General features: G+C 49.6%; 8 protein-coding genes across 8 annotated transcripts; 3 read left to right on the forward strand and 5 right to left on the reverse strand.

Moving 5' to 3' along the window:
• Window positions 1–977: 977 nt before the first annotated feature.
• Window positions 978–3,213, forward strand: FPRO_13294 (uncharacterized protein; the record flags this gene model as incomplete). Its single annotated transcript, XM_031222731.1, has 3 exons — window positions 978–1,229; window positions 1,310–3,045; window positions 3,102–3,213. 3 exons carry the CDS (start codon window positions 978–980, stop codon window positions 3,211–3,213), a joined length of 2,100 nt encoding a protein of 699 aa, XP_031088161.1.
• A 486-nt stretch (window positions 3,214–3,699) lies between these two features.
• On the reverse strand, window positions 3,700–5,154 carry FPRO_13295 (uncharacterized protein; the record flags this gene model as incomplete). Its single annotated transcript, XM_031222732.1, has 1 exon — window positions 3,700–5,154. One exon carries the CDS (start codon window positions 5,152–5,154, stop codon window positions 3,700–3,702), a length of 1,455 nt encoding a protein of 484 aa, XP_031088162.1.
• Window positions 5,155–6,686: 1,532 nt separating this feature from the next.
• Window positions 6,687–7,049, reverse strand: FPRO_13296 (uncharacterized protein; the record flags this gene model as incomplete). The annotated part of the gene is made up of 1 exon (XM_031222733.1): window positions 6,687–7,049. The coding sequence occupies one exon, from the start codon at window positions 7,047–7,049 to the stop codon at window positions 6,687–6,689; it is 363 nt and encodes a 120-aa protein (XP_031088163.1).
• A 3,939-nt stretch (window positions 7,050–10,988) lies between these two features.
• Window positions 10,989–12,628, forward strand: FPRO_13297 (uncharacterized protein; the record flags this gene model as incomplete). The annotated part of the gene is made up of 5 exons (XM_031222734.1): window positions 10,989–11,211; window positions 11,265–12,143; window positions 12,195–12,272; window positions 12,327–12,515; window positions 12,564–12,628. The coding sequence occupies 5 exons, from the start codon at window positions 10,989–10,991 to the stop codon at window positions 12,626–12,628; spliced, it is 1,434 nt and encodes a 477-aa protein (XP_031088164.1).
• Window positions 12,629–12,932: 304 nt separating this feature from the next.
• FPRO_13298 (uncharacterized protein) lies at window positions 12,933–13,958 on the reverse strand (the record flags this gene model as incomplete). The annotated part of the gene is made up of 3 exons (XM_031222735.1): window positions 12,933–13,470; window positions 13,537–13,639; window positions 13,745–13,958. The coding sequence occupies 3 exons, from the start codon at window positions 13,956–13,958 to the stop codon at window positions 12,933–12,935; spliced, it is 855 nt and encodes a 284-aa protein (XP_031088165.1).
• Window positions 13,959–14,570: 612 nt separating this feature from the next.
• FPRO_13299 (uncharacterized protein) lies at window positions 14,571–15,241 on the forward strand (the record flags this gene model as incomplete). The annotated part of the gene is made up of 2 exons (XM_031222737.1): window positions 14,571–14,886; window positions 14,940–15,241. 2 exons carry the CDS (start codon window positions 14,571–14,573, stop codon window positions 15,239–15,241), a joined length of 618 nt encoding a protein of 205 aa, XP_031088166.1.
• A 7-nt stretch (window positions 15,242–15,248) lies between these two features.
• FPRO_13300 (uncharacterized protein) lies at window positions 15,249–16,043 on the reverse strand (the record flags this gene model as incomplete). The annotated part of the gene is made up of 1 exon (XM_031222738.1): window positions 15,249–16,043. One exon carries the CDS (start codon window positions 16,041–16,043, stop codon window positions 15,249–15,251), a length of 795 nt encoding a protein of 264 aa, XP_031088167.1.
• A 464-nt stretch (window positions 16,044–16,507) lies between these two features.
• Window positions 16,508–19,388, reverse strand: FPRO_13301 (uncharacterized protein; the record flags this gene model as incomplete). The annotated part of the gene is made up of 2 exons (XM_031222739.1): window positions 16,508–17,251; window positions 17,301–19,388. 2 exons carry the CDS (start codon window positions 19,386–19,388, stop codon window positions 16,508–16,510), a joined length of 2,832 nt encoding a protein of 943 aa, XP_031088168.1.
• Window positions 19,389–20,234: the final 846 nt, after the last annotated feature.

Below are 20,234 nucleotides of genomic sequence, written 5' to 3' on the forward strand. Positions count from 1 at the left end.
TTGAGGAGGCTCGAGATAACAAGAAACCACCTCCCATCTTATCATGGTCTGCTGCCTTCTTGTCGACTCCCCATTGAGCTTCACCCATGCTACGCGAAGTCAATATTCTTGAAACAGAAGCTGAATATACTATCGAGGCCTGATCATCTCGGATCGAAGGCGGTTCGGGACGATCGACCATGCCGAGTTTTCCCTACCCACAAGCTATTACATACAGTCCGGCAGCTAAGCTTAGACCGTACCGAGGCAACCAAGAATGCACTAATCTCGCCAAACTGCCATACAACGTGATTCTGATTCAGCTTTGCCTTGTGCTTTGACAATCACGTTATGTTGAGTATTGGTTATTTGTTTTTGAGTCACCGTTGATTCTTTTTCTGAAGATCCCTCAGTCTACTCTCCTTATATTTGAAGTGATGCCACCTCGTTTAGTTGGACATGACAGTGGTCATTTACGAATGAAAGTGACAGCTCACAGCTCATGACATACTAATTTCGCAAGTCTCCTGAGCAATTACAATATCATTCAAGTTATCAAAGCCCATCAATAGTTGTCATGATGGAAAACCCTTGGATCCTCATCAGCTTGAGACAAGCCACACTTCATGACCTCAGCCTCCCCCACCACAGCCACTTCGGGGCAAGAGACGGGACTCGATGGCGGGGAGCCGAGAACGGGAGGGGACGGCTTTCAGCGGTTGGGCCATTAGAGAAAGATTCCGAGCTGTGCTGGAAACACGGAATCCCAAGTCCGTAGCGTTGGGATAAGAATACAGTCTTCTCAATAATTAAACAGCATCTCTCTTGCTTCATCTTGGCTTCCATAAACCACTCAATCTCTCCCTTGGCTGTGTCTGCTGCTTCTTGCACGCCATCGTCTCATTGGCGTCTCAACTCCTCGGAATCGTCACCAATTCCCAACAATCGTCTTTCCGAGGACTTGATTGACCTTCCAGTCTCCCTCATTCTTCGTTCCAATGCCCGTCATGTCGATTGACAAACTTACACCTTCTGCTGCGGCACCTCCTTCTGAAGATAATGTCCTCTGGAGGCATTCGGATCCAAAGTCCACTCACATGTGGAAGTTTCTTGAGCACGTGAACAAGAAGCATGGTTTAAGTCTCGATGGTTACCCAGCACTATACAAGTGGTCGATCGATGAAGTTGCTCAGTTCTGGGAGGAAGTTTGGAATTTTGCTGGGGTTACAGCATCAAAGCCCTTTGAAGAGGTATGAAGCCAAGTGAGAGGCTCACCTGAAAACTCAAGATGAGCTCAACAACTTCAGAACTCAACTAAACACATCTGCAGGTCCTTCCTAAAAATGCTCCTATGTACCCCCGACCAGACTTCTTCTCGGGCTCACGTCTTAACTTCGCCGAGAACCTCCTCTTTCCCGCAACCTCTCCACTTCCCGAGCCCACTGCTCCAGCCGTTATCACTGTTACCGAGTTGCCAAACTCCACAGTGACTACTTCATGGGCTGAGCTGCGTGAGGCAGTCCGTCGTTGTTCTAATGTCCTGCGTGCAGCTGGTCTTAAGCCCAATGATGTTGTTGCGGGCTTCGTCTCAAATCATGTTGAAGCGCTGGTTGCTATGCTTGCTGCCGCCTCAGTCGGTGCCATTTGGACTGGTATAAGTCCTGATAACGGTGTTTCTGCTGTCCTGGACCGTCTGAGCCAGATTGCTCCCAAGGTGCTATTTGCCGATAACGGCACAGTCTACAACGGCAAGGAGTGGTCTAGTGTAGCAAAGACGACTGAGATTGTGGCTGCGTTGAAGGACAAGGGGCTTGAGAGAGTAGTTGTGATTAACAACATCAGCTCTGGTGGACTTGGTCTTGAGGAGCTTGAGAAGCATGGCGTGTTGGCTGTGGATTACGCCAAGATGCTCGAGTCTGCTTCTGAAGACCCCCTGAAGTTCGAGCAGCTTCCTCCAGCTCATCCCCTCTATGTTCTCTACTCCAGTGGTACAACTGGCCTTCCCAAGGCCATTGTTCATACAGCTTTAGGTACACTTCTGCAGCACAAGAAGGAGCATCTTCTTCACTGCTCACTCGACTCCTCATCTCGAATGCTCTACTATACGACTACCTCCTGGATGATGTGGCACTGGAGCATTGGAGCTCTTGCTGTTGGCTCTACCATCATTGTCTACTCTGGCTCTCCTTTCCGCCCCCATGGCCATCTCTCACTCCCACGTCTCCTCTCTGACCTCAAGGTCACTCATTTCGGTACCTCAGCCGCCTATCTGACTGCACTAGAGGCCAACAACGTTTACCCTGTCCGTGACGAGTCGATTGATCTCTCAAACCTGCAGGCTATCTACTCCACTGCTTCACCCCTCCCCCCATCGACCTTCAAGTTTGTCTATGAAGCCTTCCCCAAGCATATCAACCTTGGCTCGATTACCGGTGGAACAGACATTATCTCACTATTCGGAGCGCCTTGCCCACTGCTCCCTGTTCGTGTTGGTGAGATCCAGTGCGCTGGTCTTGGTATGGCTATCCGTGCTGTTGATTCCGTCACGGGCGAACCCATCAAGGCCGACGAGCCAGGTGATCTTGTCTGCATCAAGCCTTTCCTTTGCCAGCCCCTGACCTTTTTCGGTCCTAGCGGCGAGGCCAAGTATCAATCGGCTTATTTTGAGAGGTTCGAAAACATCTGCGGCGTTGAGGGAGCAGTATGGCACCACGGAGATTTCGTCAAGATTCCTGACCCTGCAACTGGCAGCCTTGTCATGCTTGGACGATCAGACGGTGTGCTGAAGCCATCAGGGGTGAGGTTCGGCTCAGCCGAGATCTACAACATTCTCACACGCTTCTTCGCATCTGAAGTCGAGGATGCAGTTTGCATTGGACGTAGACGGGAGACAGACTCAGACGAGACTGTATGTCTCTTTGTGGTGATGGTACCTGGACATGAATTCAGCGATGACCTGCGCCTAAGGATCAAGTCCAAGGTCAAGTCTGAGTTGAGCCCTCGACATGTACCTGGCGTCGTGGAGGAGTGTGGAGGCGGCGTCCCCAAGACTGGCAATGGAAAGAAGTAAGTCTGCCGCTTAATACTATCCGTAGGATGTGCGATGCTAACATTCAATGCAGGATTGAGGTCGCAGTGAAACAGATCCTTTCTGGCATGAATGTCAAGACCAATGCCAGTGTTGCAAACCCTGAATCACTAGATTGGTTTAAGAAGTGGGCGGAAACTCACTAGAGAAGTCCAAATAGTTTGGGGGAGTTATATCTTCGGCCGGAACTAGATAAAACATTGTCTAAGGGATATAAGAAGGCTACTGGGTTAGATACGATGGTGTCGATAACGAAGTGACTCACTGATTTCTGGTTTCACAAGTATACCTCCTCATTGCTCAATCTCTTGCACAAGTGCCGCACGTTCCAAGAGTCCTTCTGTCACGGGGACTCAATATCACTGCTGCCTGGCTCAAATTAACGAGATGAAACTTCCTGTAGGTTGATATGAGTGAAAGAACCAATCGGTGCTCAACAATATGTGCACATTGCTGGACAGTCTAATGAATATCTAAGCGCAGCGACAGAATGGGGTTGACAAGAAATCATTTCTCATTACTAATACTATTCCCAGGTCTGTGGTATATCCCCCATGCATTGCGCGCACATTTCCCTTAAAACTCCTCCCATGACACATAAAGACACTACGTAGTTTCTTCTGACCTCAGGTTCAAAAGTGCACGCTTCGCTTCTTCTGAACCTTCTTTCGCTTCTCTTCGTCCTTTCGACTGCTGAAGAAGCCACTGACACTTGCTGCTGCTGGTCCAGCGTAGGGACCCTGCAGCAGGCCACCCAGACCATGACGTTTCTTTCCGTTCTCGCTGGGGCCTGGCTGAGGTTGCGAAGGAGGAGGAGCAAAGCTTGGCTGAGGAGTGCCATACGGTGTTGGCCCAACACTGTTGGGTCTTTGAGGCAGGTTGTTTGGGGGGTTCAATGCGCCTGACGCAAACTGTGGTCTTGGAGGTAAGGGCGGTGATGGTGATGGGTGACCCGGACTCGTGGGACTCTGGAAGTCTTGCCCAGCCATGCCGTATTCTCGACGGAGTCTTTCTGTTTCTTGTTCGACCGCGGCATCTCTCTTCCGGCGCTCTTGTTCCTCAGTCTCAAGCATCTTCTGGATTCTCTTGCGTTCTTCTTCCTCTTGCGCTTCACGTTCACGTCTTTTGCGTTCTTCCTCTGCGACCATTGCTTGTAAGCGTCGTGTTTCCGCCTCGACCTCAGCTTCTCGCTGGGCTTGGTTGCTTGACTGTTGTGGGGATGCTTGTGCTCGAGGAGGTGACGATGGACGGTTGTTATTGAGAGCACCCGCCATTGTTGGGCCTGCCGAAGAACTTGCTGCTGGGCGAGAGTTCTGGCGACGCCGGCCATTAGATGAGGTTTGTAGGTGGAAAGGGTCCTGGCTAGGGTTCAGATACAGATCCTTGATTGTCTCAGCGCTCATGAGAAGAGCAATCTCAAGACCCCTTCTGTCCTCGATCTCAACGCGGGCCATGTTGGGTTCATAAATGGTTAAAGTCGAGTCATGCTTGGCGCGGAAAAATGCTACCGTAATATCAGGTTCCTTGCTCTTTTTTCCACCCACATTTCGTCCTGTCATATAACATGTCATGTCCTTGCTCAGACGGCCATCACGTTTCCAGCGAAACACAACTTTGGGAACCAACTCGGCCAGAGACGGACGATCCTCCTGGTCAATCTGGCTAGCACTGGGTAGCTTAAAGGATCTCTCGGGAAGCTCAAACTCCCAAGCACCCGTCTTTCCCCAACTTCCTGGTTGTTGCTTGACGGGTATAGCTTGATCGGGGTTGTACAATGAAACCGCAAAGGTATCTGGGATGATAGGTGTCTTGGGCGGTCGGTTTCCGTTTTGCGCGCGGATTTCAGCTGCAGACAAAGTGGGCGCTACCCAGTCAGGTTTGACATCGACCTCTGCGTATATCACAGAAGTGTTCTGAGAGTCGAATATGCCGAGCGCATATTGGCCATTGGCTTCGGAAGGCGACGATCGCTTGATGAGGTACTCGGGCGCGGGATCTGATCCGTTGTGTGTGAAATAGAGAATATTATTGAGTGGATTCTCTGAAGAGGTCTTGAAGCGATATGTCGGGAGGTTTTCGTCAAGCATCTTGCCAACTGTATTGGCTGTCTAGAGCTCAATGCGATTGTTGACTTGGTGTCGCAGAGCTAATTCGTGGGATGACGTCGTAACCCGTCGGGTGTAACACAAGTATAAGAGGGTGTAAGTCGTAAGAAGTGAGTCGCCTGTGGTTCAGGAATGGCTTAAGTGAGAGTTTGAGGAAGAGAGATAGTTATACGAAGTTGCAAGGAAAAATCCGATAGACAAGACAATTGCGCGGCAGGCTGAGACTTGGAGGCGGGGCTGCCTTGAAGCAGCTACAGCTTGTGACTGATCGGGAAGGGTCACAAGTTCTTTAAAGACTTGGCTGATGAATGGGTAAGGCAGAAAGACAATCAGATAACAAATAATAAGCTTATATCTAAGGGAATGAGTTATTCTCGATTAGCACAGAGACAAAGAACATTCCCGTACTTGACTTGTTTATCTATTTACTTACTTATGTTACTTGCTAATCGAAACTACGAGTGCTCGGTCTCGCATTAGTGACGTACCAAATCCGCCCAACGCCACAACCGATACTCAAAGAGGCTGTGCAGATTCTCTACCTTATTAGTGTCGCTCAAGTGTTACTATTCTAGTCCTGCTCCCTGTCGCATTCATGTGTGTCGGATTGCGACTGTCCGGGGACTGGCCTCAGAGATCCGGCTTCCAATGGCGACTCTAACAATGGGTGAAACTGAGAGTATTAAGCATGTTCATCCATCTTTAAACGCGCGTCCAATGAGAAGCAGATCGTTTGAGCCTCGTCCTTTGCGTCAGCTTTGGACCTGATATTCCATTCCATTGCGTATGCGGTATCACATTATCAAATATACAGGGTATGATTTGTCATTGTAGAGAACCGATACTCCCTATTCTCCTCTCTTTGTCTAACAGGCTGCGAAAGCGCCTTGAGATGCCTAGAATTCCAGATGCTAGTCCACGCCGGCGGTGGTGTAGCCTTTAAACAGTCCCAAATGTATACATCGTCCTTGAACGCCTTGTATCCAATGCAAATTCAATGCCATGTCCTTTTTGATGCGCCTTCTTCTGAAATTCATGTCATAGTCCACCTTTAATGATGTAAGCATGTTCGGACTCCTCCTCTCCGCTCGATTGCAAAGGTCCCCTGGTTATGCGTAGCTATCGTCGCGCTCCGCCAGGCTACCTCATGCCAGGCCAACAGCACGAAATCTGAACCAGGCCTGACAGGGGTAATTGCAGTACCTATGTGCAAGGCCCTTACTTCGGGCCCGCGGCCAGACAACACTTTCATCTGGCCTATTGGTTGCATTGTGAATGAACCCGCGCGTGCTGGGCGATGTGATCGAAGCTGATGGTTCGCAGCTCTGTGCATAGTCTTCTTTCGCTTATTCGTGTATTCGTATCGTGTCATATCGATCTTGCAAGTTGTCTTCAATCAATGTCGTTTTTCGAAAGCTGTCGCAAGTGAAACGGCCACCGCCTTACTTTCAGTTAAAGCGTCAACTTGCCGACGCCAAACCCTCCCCATATCCATGATCTGGCTGTAGTCAGCGCTATGCAGGAGGAGGCACACGGCTTGCTGCATTTTCCTCTTCGTCTGCTGCGGGGGGGCCCCGGCGCCTTCGTTGTCTTCGCCGCTGGTTTTGGAGTCGGGGTCGACAGCATGGGTACCAACAGCAAACGAAGCATGCGACAACCAGGCCAATGGCGAGACCGATCAGAAAGCCACGCATGATTTTCTCCCCATTGGAGCCTCCCTTGGCGATGCTCATGAACTTATCACGGAACAGATCATCTGCAAATGAATCTGAGGGATATACATTTCCCGTGGTGCCCGAAGACGAAGACTGATCGCTCTCTGGCGATGAGGAATGGTCGCCGCGGGGCATAAGAGCCCATAGTGGTGAGATGGGCATGATGCCGAGATCGGGATCTCACAAGGCCAATATGGGAGTAAGCAAGTCAATTGCACGAGAATTAAGCTTAAAATTCTCTTGATATGCTTGGCCGATCGCAGAAATGAGAGTAAGTTGTGGCACCTGAGAAATCGAGGAAGTGGCAGTTGTCGCTCATATGTCCGGGTGATCCGAAAGTTGAACCGGAGCGGCAGCTACGGAGGAACGGCGTTGGGGGGTCGACGATAGACAACCGGAATAGTATTTTTGTTGGAGTATTGTTGAGAAATGAGATAAAGTAGAGGCCAAGGACCAGATAACAGATCGAATAAGATGCCGAGAAGATGATCGCAGTAGTTGGTGAATCGAGTCGTCAGAGATGAATATTGTCAAACCGCCAACACCTCAATGTGATGCAAGGTGGAGATGAAGATGAAAGCAACGACAGTGATCAGCAGCTTCGCAAGGTGTATTCGCTAGTATGAGCAAAAGATCGCACACATTCCGCGGGACGAAAAGAGTTCGAAGCGAAGAGATCGGTGTTTGATTTGACTCCGGCAGAATCAACTTGTAACACAGCCAAGATTTAGAAAATCTGGAGGTTGAAGAAAAGTCGTGGAGACTTTGGGTGCGTGTTTGTGCCTGGGGGTTGGGATTGAGGAAACAGCAGCTTCAGCGTCAGCTAAAACGCTCAAACAATCGGCATCGGCATGGCCCCGTCTTTCTCCAAAGAATCCAGGCAATCCACGCAGGGAAAAGGCAATATCCCTGGCAATTTGAGCGGAAAGCGCAAGGAGTAGGGGACTTCCCGTCCGGGGTGCACCTTCCGTTTGGGGTGAGTCTGTGGTTTGTTCACTTCCACTTGCTGCACTTGCACTTCCACTTGTAATGCAATGGGCTTCTCCCCGAGGGTGCTGTTCTCCCTTCCATGGCCCTGACTCTGACTCTGACTCTGACTCTGACTCCCTTTCAGGTCTCTCCTCAATTTACTCTGTCTTACGTGCCCTAGGTTTAGTAGTTATTCTGTCCTCTATTTTATTTACTGCCCAGTGCACCCTCTTCACTTCTTATCAGGACGAGCGCCAAGACGTTGCGGGTTCAAACAGCCCATTCTTTCAATGCTCAAAATCCACAAGAGCGTCAGTGCCAAGAGATGATTGGCAGACTGCGTTTTCAGCCCCAATATGTGATCAACACTTACCTATGTATATCCAAAAGACAAAACGATCATATGATGTTCCTGATCAAGCCCAAAGAAGTCTCTTCACAACTGGTGCCATCATGAATTACACAAGCCTTTCTCATTAAACATCGGTTTCCTTATCCTTGTCTTGCCAGAGGTTAACCTTCTAACCCCAGTCACTTTCACTGCGGACCCCAACACGTCATGCCAATAGCGGACTCCCAGTCGCTGCTGGTTGGCCGGCCCGGCTTTCAACGCTCCCCCGCAGGCCCGAAACCGCGGGGTGGCTGATAAAGTCGGGGGAGATATCCCGCAGTCTAGGGAAAATGACTCGGCCGCATAAATAATATCCGACCTTGTCCATCTTTGACATTGGAGAATCTTGGGGTCTTGAGGCATCAGTCGCAGATTTATGGACATCGTCTCTTTCCAATTGGGCACATCAAAACGATCCATGCAAGAGACCAGTCTCGACACGTCGGCTAAATGTACTTGGCTCTCTGATCGTCGAGAAGCTTATCTTATGCTTATTTCTCGACACCCGAATTCGGATGTACGATCCGTCCTCGCCGCAAGACTCTGGCATGGTCTGAGGGAAATGGGAACGCAGGAGAGTTGATATATATGAGCTAGCCTCCATCCTAAACGACTGGAGACTTTACTATTTTTTGGCACTTCAGCTAGAGGTCATAGTTTTCTTGCTGCTCGAGGATAAGTTGTCTTCCCATTGTGAGGAACTTAATTAATATCATCCATGGATCCCATCACCGGCAATTCTTTTTACTGCTTTAGGGCATACCTTTCCATTTTACATCCATTCGATAACTGATGTTAAGAGAACCGAGTCTTCTCAAACACAGATTGAGACTATGGTAGCGAAGCAGAATTTGGTGCATCCATTCACATATTGAACCCGTGCGAAAGAGCTGTCTAATCACGCAGACTGGAGCGTACGTAGCCATCAATCCAAATCATGATGAAAGTGCTCTTCATTTCTCCTAAACGAGAAGCTCTGAAACCTCGTTCCGGGTACACGCTCCTGAACCCCGATATACACAAAACGACCTCCTGCCGACCTCCAACATTAAGAACTATTATACCATTCAAGGTTTAATGGATGAGAGTGTCGCTGTGACTCTGTCTTGTTGATGAAACCCTCTGAAAATCTTCTACTAGCGTTGTCTCCTTGCAGTAAAAATAAACGGGCCCGGAGTATAACGTGCTGAAGCTAAGTAGAAGGCTGTCTGGAAACAGCACCAGAATACGAAACAAAGATCGTTCTTCAATTCTGAGGATGAACGAATCGAAGCTAGGTGTTTGTACGGCCACAAGAAAAAGCCTGCGTCTCAAGTGGTTTTTAGGCTGTTGACAAGGCGTTGTCGTGCAACTGAGTTTTCAGTGTGTACATGGTTGCTTCTTGACCTTTTGTCAGGCCGTTTCTCTGATGCAGCATCCGGTCGGCGATTTCTTTGTGGCTCGTGTCCTCGTCTGGAGTGTAGCACTCAATCGGGCTCTCGTGTGTTCTCACAGGTTTCATGTCACGAAGAGCGATTGACATGACATTTCGCCGCTTGTGCGTTGTAGCTGGGCGTACATAGGCGAGATCACCGGAAAACATTTTGACTTGATGGGAAATCCTAGTATATCGCAAATGGGATGAGCATATGAGATGTAGTTCATTAGTGTGGAGAGGGGAAATGGCGTCCAGCTGAGGAGCTGACCTATTGTCAACTGCTTTGGGATATGGTGTCTATAGAGACTCGACACTGGGGCCACCAAACATCAATATCGCCGCCTTGATCCTTTGTTGGCAAGATTTTTGAATAGATAAGACGCGGTTAGACTATACTATATTTCATTGAATCTCTCAGTGTTCCCTGCTGCGTACCATAAATTGTGCATCGTATCCATATATGTATACATCGTATTCACTTTTCACATGAAGAGCAATATGTAGTGTCTAAGTCGAACAACATGTTCAAGATATGCGTTAAATTGCAATTAAGAAATTCTGTTTCATGCTGTGAAACAATCCATGACTTTATCCGTTGAACCTGCAGACTCCCGCTTATTAGCCTCTCAGGCTGCTTGCTGTATCGTTCTACCCGCTTGGATCACCTCTCACGCTGAGTCAATATTGACCAGGACCTGTCCTAACATATACATATGCCTCTGATTCGTTTTAGTTAAAGGGAGAAATGCTTGGTCTTGAAGTGAAGGCATTCTCTAGGTAGGACTCTGCGGCTAGAATATCCCTTTCAGTAGATCCCCTGTCGATCAGACCTAGCAAGGAATTATTATTGATAGACGGACGGGACAAGGGCAATGTTTCCTCAACGTACGATCACAACCAATGTTTGAGTTACATTCGCGTCCCTCCAGATCCTTTATGCTACGGACAATTTAAACCCGCCGTATGTCCACAGACCAAGTAACAAAAAGCGATGCACCGAAATCTGAAGCAACGGAGCTTCCATGCTTGGACACATCCGTCCAAGCGCGCATCCTTTTTAGGTGCACGTCACAACTGAATTGGAACATTGCAATCAATCGGAGAAACAGTCTAGCCTAATAAAACCAAACACTTGCACCATCAACAATGCCCGTTTTATTGTAGAACCTAGAATGTAGATCCTGACAATGGCGAGTAACCAGGATCTCGTCCCACACTGGACGGGCAGAGCAGGGCAGGATGCTTGACTTTATAAATAGATAAACTCCTGCCTCTGTTCATTCCTGCTTGGGCTACGGAAGCGTCATCCTCCAATATCGTTAAAATGCGCTTCTCGTCTATCTCGACGGTTCTTCTAGGGCTCATCGGATCGGTCAGTGCTTTCGGCGGTATTGCTCCTAATAGTAGACAGTTTAGAACCTTGGAGCGCCATGGCCTTACTGTCTTCAAACATGCCGCTACCGATTCGAAGCTTGAGTATGTGACCAATTCAGGAATCTGCGAGACGACACCTGGTGTTGGCCAATACTCTGGATACTTGTCTGTTGGTAAGTTGATCCTACTTGATGCCCTAAGGCCCTTTCTCATAAAATTAATATAGGGAAAAACCATAGCATGTGGTTCTGGTTCTTCGAAGCTCGTCACAATGCTGAGAAGGCCCCCCTCGCTATCTGGCTCAACGGCGGTCCTGGATGTTCCTCAATGATAGGCCTCTTCACGGAACATGGGCCTTGTCACTTTGTCAATAACGACACTGAGCCATCCCTCAACCCTCATTCCTGGAACGAGTACGCGAACATGCTCTACATCGATCAGCCAATCGGTACTGGCTTCAGTGTTGGAACCGAAGATGTCAACTCTACAGCACAAGCTGCCCCTTACATCTGGAAATTTATGCAAGTCTTCTTGGACCGGTTTCCCAAATACAAATCCAGAGAATTTGGTCTCTTTACACAATCCTACGGTGGACACTATGGCCCCGAATTCGCCGACTACTTCCTCAAGAAGAATGACCAAATCAAGAAGGGCGATGCTGAAGGCCACAAGGTCGATATGGTAGCGCTGGGCATCAACAACGGCTGGATCGATCCGAAGCGGCAGTTCAAATCCTACGCAACATATGCCAACCGCAACCCCTACAAACAGATTCTTAACAACAAACTCTTCACTCGTTTCATCGACGCTTACAATAAGTATTGTTTACCCGTCATCAACAACTGCACCCAGCTCGCGGGTCAAGATGATGAATGCGCGGAGGCTGATGATGCGTGCAACACCCAAATGTACACCAACCTCGAGATTGCAGGCAGAACCGACTTCAACGTTTACGATGTGCGTATCGGCAGGGATGATGTTGACCCGCCGGAGACGTTTCTTGAATATCTCACGCGGGCTGAGGTTATGGATGCGATTGGAGCCAACACCCGTTTCGCCGAGTGCAGTGACACAATTTATGCAAACATGGCAACGACGGGAGATGGTCAGTGCCCCTGCGACGGCGAGGTTGAGGATTAATGCTGACATGGGACAGGTGCGCGTTCATACATCGGGCCTTTGGCAGACGTTGTGAAGCGTGGCATTAACACGCTTCTGTGGGCTGGAGATACTGGTAAGTGGGAAGTTGGTGACACAAGTAGGACAGAAACTGATTTACATCTCACAGATTGGATCTGCAACTGGGAGGGCGTCCTATGGGCATCTTATGCGCTCGAGTGGCCTGGCCAGAAGAAGTTCGTAGCAGCGCCTTTCAGCAATTACACGATCAATGGCACAGCCCATGGCCGATATAAGACGGTAGAGAATCTGTCCTTCCTCAAGGTTTGGGAGGCGGGACATTCAGTGCCATATTATCGTGAGTACCTCCGACATCACCCCAGAATACCGGCTGACAAAAGAACAGAACCTGAGGCTGCACTGCAAGTGTTCAAGCAGGTTATGCAGAAGAAGCCGATCAAGGGAACCTAATGAGATAAGAGCTCCAATGATGTTTTTCTTTTCAGGGCGTTTAGGTAGACGGAACCCTAGAACCACCAGGTCATGGTATTCGTAATGCATAATATCATTTCAATATTTCATGCCCGCACCACCAGACCCTAACCATTGAGCATTTTGCATTCTAGACATCCTGCCTGGTTTTCGTATATTCATGTTTACATGCAGGTAAGATACAAAAGTAAATCGTACGCCAAGGTCTTACAGACAAATAGTGAATATGTAGGATATGTTCCAAACTCCCCGTGCCATGCGGTTCCTTTGCTTTTCGTTTTCGTCACTGTGGCTTAACCTTTTCGAGACGTAGATCGTTGATGACCATATACCGGCTGAGGGTGATCCAGCCATAGCGGAACCAAACCATCTGGCTTCTGTGCGCTTGTGTCATGGCGCTCCAAGCAGTGCCATAGGCACCGCGACCAACGAGCTGGTTCATGAACACCAGACTTTCGGGTCGCTCCTTATCCTGATCTTTGACACCAATGGATGAGAGTAGCGTGGGAATAAAGTCCATGAAGGCGGAGTACTTGCGCACAATGCCTACGGTGGAAAGGGTATATAGATCGACCGGGCTCGGCCACTCGGACGCGGTGGTAAGGGCCTGGATGAAGGATCTGGCACCCAGGTAGAGAGAGATATGGTTGGGATGAGAAGACACGCCATTGCTGTCAAATGTAACGAGGATGTCAATGTTGGCAGTGGGCTTCAGATTGTTCTTACGCTCCTGGCCAAACTTGGGCGCAAACGTGCTTCCTAGCAGACGAGCAATCAGGTTCTTGTCCCACATTCTCGTCATGGAGTCGGGGAAGTCGGTGCTATAAGTGAGGTATCAGTCAGGTTCTTGGGCTGTAAGTGCCAGATGGTGACCAAGGTATTCATACGGGTTGTCGACCACAAAAACATCGTCCTCGCTCTGCAGTCCCAGCGCCAGGCCGCTCTTGACCAGCTCCTTCTTGCGAACTTCTCCTAATCCGTCGGCATCTCCTATAACACGCCAAAGTCTACATCAGCCAAAACTGCTTTCAACCAATTTGTGTAGTCGCATCACGATGCGACTGCGAAGCACGGGTCGCTGCAGTCGGCTCATACCAGTGCTTAGGCATAGAATCTTGACGTGGTTTCCGTTCTCGGGTCGTGTGAGGGCGAGGACGGTCGGGGAGAAGAACATGGCTTCGTCGTCGGGGTGCGCAATCAAGAGACAAACTCGCTTGTTCTTGATGGTCGATTGGGCAGAGCTGGCAGTGAACATGTAGATGCCTGGCACCACAACGGCGAGGCCGGCGAAGATGTGAAGAACGTTCATATCTGCGATCGCTTCGAATACGGTGGTACGGTTCCTTTTGCGACAAGATTGCTGGAGAACTGCGATTGGGGCTATTGGGTACCGGATGGATGTGGATGATGATCGCTACAGCAGCGCAAGGTCTATATGAGCTGTGAGCAGAGACTAGAAGCTACACCAAGGTCAATTGAGTTGTTAAGAGCAAAGACTTGGCTCCTATCAGAAGCTGGCCGTGACCTGGGTCATAAACGAGTTGTGATGGTTGAGACAAAAGTGGCACGAGACGCGAGAAATAACAAATGAAACTTGGTCATGGAGGGGCAGGAGCTCACGAGGGTCGCAGATGCCAATCGCTAAGGCAACCCCCCATAGACCTGAGCCTAACGGTTCACCGCCTCACTAGACTGTCCCGATGCCTTAGCTGAAGCTCAGGGAGCCCCTCAATTTACAGAAGGTTGGTAAGTGGCGTTGAGCACGGCAGGGCCCGAAGCTTCCATTCCGGCGTCATGAGCTAAGCCTATTGGGGCAACCTGTTGACGTTGACGTTAATCTCAGGTGAACCTCAACTTTGAACTTTACTCAAATTTGCTCAAGAGCTTCATCTTACGACACAACCACCATCAACTGCCGACCATGGCTCGTCAACGAAAGGAAAAGTCTGTTAAGGACATTAAACTTCAGCAGCCAGATCGATCTGGTCCCACCAAGGAAACACTCGTCGATTTCGCAAAGGGCCGTGACCTCTTCGCAGAAGCTGATCGAAGACAACGTGAGCTCAACGGCGAAGGTCCCCTCTTGTCCCCTCGAACAGAACGTATCTTTGAGACAATACTATGGACTGGAGTCATTGCCACCGTACATTTTACATTTGATGTCCTAGTACAGCGACAATATGCGATGGAAGTTGATTGGTTCGCTATTGTCCAAAGGACTTTTACAGCTTGGCTTTGTAAGATATCTGGGATCTGTACCAATTTTTCTACTAACATGATGTTCCTTTAGTGTTCATCGGCCTCTTTTACGTCTTGCACCCGCATTACTCCCATAAGTCCTTCTTCCCGCTTGTTCCTCAACAATACCAAGAGACTGTCCGTCAAGCCATATTCTTTGTCGCGAGCACCGTAGGCGGCTGCTACCTCATTCACATTAGCAACAACTACGGATACATAGCAGTCATGAAACAAGCTCCTCCTGTAGGCTGCTTGTGGGTATGGGCGGTCGTCGAGATGGACATCCTTTGGGCGTTTCCGAGTTTATGCATTGCAGTGGCATATGCCTACAAGAATGGATACGGTTTCCGATAAACAAAGTCTATTCTTCTGTGGACGTCTTGGGATTACTCGCATCTCCCGACTCAGATGTTGTGGCGGAACCACCAACCTCAGCCAAATTGGTCGACTCGCTGCTCTTGACTCCGAGATCTGTCAAGGTCCCGGCTCTCGAAAGGCCGGATCGATCACGATGTGTCAGCCGGCTGACCAGGTCTTCTAATCGATGAATCCTATCTCTCTGACTCTCAACTAAAGACTCGAGTTTACGGGAGCTCTCATCCATCTTCATCTCGCGCCACTTCGTCCTAGATTCCAGATCTCGTAATCGAGATGAGATCATGCTCATTTGCATGAATTGCACTCTCGCTGTCAGACCTTCTCGCTGTCTCACTAGCTCCAAAGCTTTCGTCCTCACTGGCAGCCATGCCATGGCCACTGTTGTACGCCCGTTCCAGTTCCTTGGCATGAGTGTCCATGACTGCCCTTGGTCACCAACACTCGCCTTGGCCTCCGTCTCAGCGACAATATCGAGAAGACGCTGCTCCAGATTCAATAGATCTTCCATCACAAAGTTGTACATCTGATATTCGGGTTGCTGTGTATGGAAACCTTCATGTTGTGCATTTATGGCTGCTACGAGATCCGCCAGCCAAGTGGATTCGGTCTTGTACCACGACAAAGATGTTTTGACGCGGAAATACTCATCGTCGCTATTTCGGAGGAATGTCAGGCGAGCATAGAATGCTGCAGCAATTGCAACGACAAAGGTCAGCATGCCCGCGACGTTGGCGCTTATCGAAAGGGGTGAGTCTTGCTGGCCATCACTGGAGTCCATTGTCTCACAGGTCAGGCGGAAAGTTGAGGGAGGGTATCAAAATTCTGGTATATGTTGCGGAGAAAAGAATTCCAGCAAGCACATTTTAAAACACCCTTCAGTCAAGTACATGGAGTATTGAGTAAAGCCTAGAGATCCAGTCAAGCTGGAAACCCCTAAGCAAGTCATTCACGTGAGATGGCACGTGATATTGAACGAGAGTCATGGTTGTAATTACGAACTTCATACAGCAACGTAATGGTGAATACGGAGAACATCGGAGAGGAATCAGGCTCAACAGAAGTAGACATGGGTAAATCGTTGTTTCATGTATCTAGGTCAGAATATGACATAATTCCTATATAATGCGCTATGTGATGCACCATGCAATCAACACGTCCTTATCATCAGTAGTATCATACTGGATATCATTATCTATGCGAAAAAGAAATTGCAAACAAACCCGCTCTAAATGGAATCATCCACTACCTCGGAGCTCTTCCCCTGCTAGGCCGTGTCGAATCAGCAAATGTGATACCTCGTCGACCAGGCGGCACTCTCTCGGTGCCCTCGTCATCACTGTCATCACCTCCGTTGCCTACTCCCAGAGCAGCCTCTCTTCTCCTCCTCTCAGCGGGTGTCTCGCCAGTCTCTTCCTCTCGTTCATCATCCCCCTGAGCTGATAGAACGGCGAGACGGCGCTTGCGCTCAACAGCTGTCTCGCCCTGCTCTTCGGACGGCTTGGGTGGGCTCGAGGGGCCTGCATGGGAGGGAGATGCAGCTGGAGCCTCCGTTACCTTCGCCTTCCCGCTAGAGTGATGCTCAGCAGCCTTGGCAGCCTTGATTGCAGTCTCGGGTGGCAGGTCCTGTTTGGCAACCTTCTTGACGGCTTGCGAGGCAGATGATTGCTCTACAACCTCCCTCCTTGTTCGTGAATCCAGCTTCTGTACTTCACGGATAAAGTCCTCCTTAGTCATGCGTTGACCAACACCGCCAATTGTGAATCGAATGGCCTTGTCATCAGCTTCTTGGTTCTCTGCAATAGACTTCTTCCTAGTCTGTTCATTTGAGCTGTTGCCTCCGAATACGCCTCCAAAATTGACCCAGCCAGGTTTGGCTGCTGACTTATCGCCGGGTGTGGTACTAGGACCAGCTTCTGAGTTCTCACCCTTGGTCGTGGGCAGCTCATAGGTTTTAACGACTTCACCATCCTCGTCTTCAACAATAATCTATGTTTTGTTAGTTAATCCCTTGACGTAATCCTAGGAGTGCACGTACCGTGTTTCCAAATTGGTAGGCTCTGGCAGGTTCATGTCGTCGATCTTGGCCCTTTTCCTTGCGCTTTTCCAATTCAGTGTTGTAGACTTCACCCACCCTCTTCTTGAATCCAGAGATAGTCCATAGCTTGTCGTGACCAGGCTTGACGGCTGTAATGGGCACATGGTCTTCGTCTTGTCTGTGAGATTCGGGAGCGGGTTCGACATCAAGAACATCCCCATCTTTGTTCTCAAATATCAAATCATGACCCTCCTCATATACATTCACAGGCTTGGGGGGTGTCTTCTGGCCGCTACTGCCGGCAGGGCTATCTTCTACCTTCTCAATCTTGTCGGTATCCTTCTCCTTAGAGCTATCATCAGCCGCCAAAGTGGATTCGGTGTTGCCTTGTGAGGGTGATTCCTCTTGCTCGTACTGTTCTGTAGGGGATAAAGGCGTAGATGATTGTCGCTGAGGGAAGATTGCAGACTGAGCAATCGGTCCTCCGGGGCCACTGTCATCCCAGTTCTTATGCTTGCGCTTTCGCGACACAACCGATGACGAGCGGCTGCCACCCTGGTCTCGCTGTCTGCGCAAAAGATGACTATAAGGCCCGTTGGGAGGAACCAGAGCATCGGGAGGGAGCTGGGGTCCCTTCTCTTCGTCGATGGACGCCTCAGAGAAGGACCTAGCTTGGGATCTGGATTGAGAAGAGATTCGGGGTAGTCGGTTCATCCAAGATGGTCCATCTTCGGGAGCAGCTGTGTAAGACATGGTCAAACTCAAGGTGTTAATACGCTTTCCAAGGGTGAAGACGGCAATTGAGGAGCCATGGACAAGAATCGACGTGACTACCATGAAGCACACTATCGGCCACACAAGATATATGAGCTCATAATGATCAGTATTCTCGGGTGGCATCTCCGCCAAAGGTACCGGCTCGCCATGTTCCAGTTCAGCTCGTGCCAAGATCGCAACGAAGATGGCGCCCACGCCGATTGGGCCGAAATGGCCAGCGAACAACGCCTCACGCCATGTTTTGACGTCCGGTATAAACGGTTTGAGGGCGAGCATGATAGGAATCCGGCGGAAGAAAAGGACAAAAACGGCGATGACCACAAGACGCCAAGCCATCATGCCAAATCGGCCATCGTTGAACTGCGACCATGGGATGATGGTTCCAAAGTAGACGAAATAAGTCAAGTTAAGCAAAAGATCGATAACGTTGGAAACATGAGACTCTTCAGTCTTCTCGCCGAACCAACCGTCATTGGAGAAACCAACTCCTGCTGCGAAACCGACGAGCAAATCGTCCATGCCCAGGATACTACCAGAGCCGGCGCACCAGAGCGCAACAACGAAGTAGAAAACCAGGAAACTCTCTCGATCGATGAGATCGCGTTTTTCGGCGAATTTAATACCATGGCGAGCGATATAACCAATGGCAAATCCATAGATGGCGCCGAAGATGCACTCGTAGAGAAGAACATACACAACGAAATGGAAGCTTACATCTTCTGCATCTCGCTTGTACTGAATAAGGTACAAAGACAGATAAATGAAGGGGAATGCCATTCCGTCGTTGCATCCAGACTCGGCGGACAGCAAATCTCGAAGATGCTTAGGAACTCGCTTTGCAAACTTGCCCTTTCCTACCACAGATGATGCCAGGACAGGATCAGTAGCAGTGACACAAGCAGCCACAACAAGACTATCGAGCCAATCCAATGCAGGGATCATCCAGAAGATGAACAGACTGACAATGAGCCAGCCGAAGGTCATTACTGGAACCAAAAGAAAGACAACAGACTTCCAATGGCGCTCCATGTAGAACTTGGGCAATTCGACACCGACGGCGAAACATTGGACAACAAGAACAATTCGTGAGAACTCGACGGTAACGATATCGGTCGAACCCCATTCCTGGGGATTGATCAAATTGGCTGCATGAGGACCGAAGATTACGCCACAAAGGGTAGCGACTGTGGCTTCACCAATGTACATGCGCTCCTTGATAAAGGATGAGCAGAGCATGAAAAGGGAAGTGAAGCCGCCGAGGATAATGTACACCAAGTGCGGCTTGGTGATGTCAAGGTGACTCCACGCCATGTTGGGCTATAGGAATAAGGATACAAGAGGCTCGATCGTTCGATTGGCCTTGACGGCGCTCGATACTTGTAGTGTCGCGATCTCGGGAGCGATCAAAGCAACGTTATCGCAAGGGGGAGGAAATCGGGCGGCGACGCCGCGATCAATTGTTTGTTGGCAACTCGTATGCGAGAGAAGCGCAACGTCCACGAGATGGAGTAGGTAGTAAAAGAGCGGCGAGAGGGGAAGACCGACAACAGGAACAGTTGGCCTAATGTCAATTGTTGTCTTGGGAAGGAAGAAAAAGAATTTCTCAACGGCCGCCCGAGATCAACACGCAAGAGCGAACCGTTTGATCCCCGTCAATCGGCGCCGGGCTCAAAAATGGCACAGGCCTTGAACAGTGTCGTCACAGGGCAACAATGCCTGTAAAGCCAGGATGGTACGCCACTCGGCGCCACAAAGGTCTAGGCGTGATAAGACTTATCGATGTGAACCTGGAGAGTAGATAAGGTATTCTCAACAGAATACAGCCACGAAGAACGACGATAGAAGTTCAAAATCTCTAACGGCTTTCACTGGACTTTCTTTTGACCTGATCGGCTGGAGATTTGTGTCTCCGGAGGGGGGGTCTTCTAGCGCAAAAATCGAGGTTCATTGACGAGCAAGGGGATCGTCACCATCGACAGCCATCCATCCATCTCACGACGCAACACACACACAGCCAGTGAACCACAAGGTCATGGTCAAGGAACAGGGGGCCCCAGTCGGATCAAGTACCGCCAAGAGCCTCTCAGTGGGGGCTCGCGGGGCCATTGGATGCGCCGCTGCTTTTATCCAGAATCTTCACGACACCCAAGCCGGACA

Source organism: Fusarium proliferatum (assembly GCF_900067095.1).
Source record: "Fusarium proliferatum ET1 genome assembly, contig: FPRO_scaffold012, whole genome shotgun sequence".
In the NCBI taxonomy this organism is placed as follows: domain Eukaryota; kingdom Fungi; phylum Ascomycota; class Sordariomycetes; order Hypocreales; family Nectriaceae; genus Fusarium; species Fusarium proliferatum.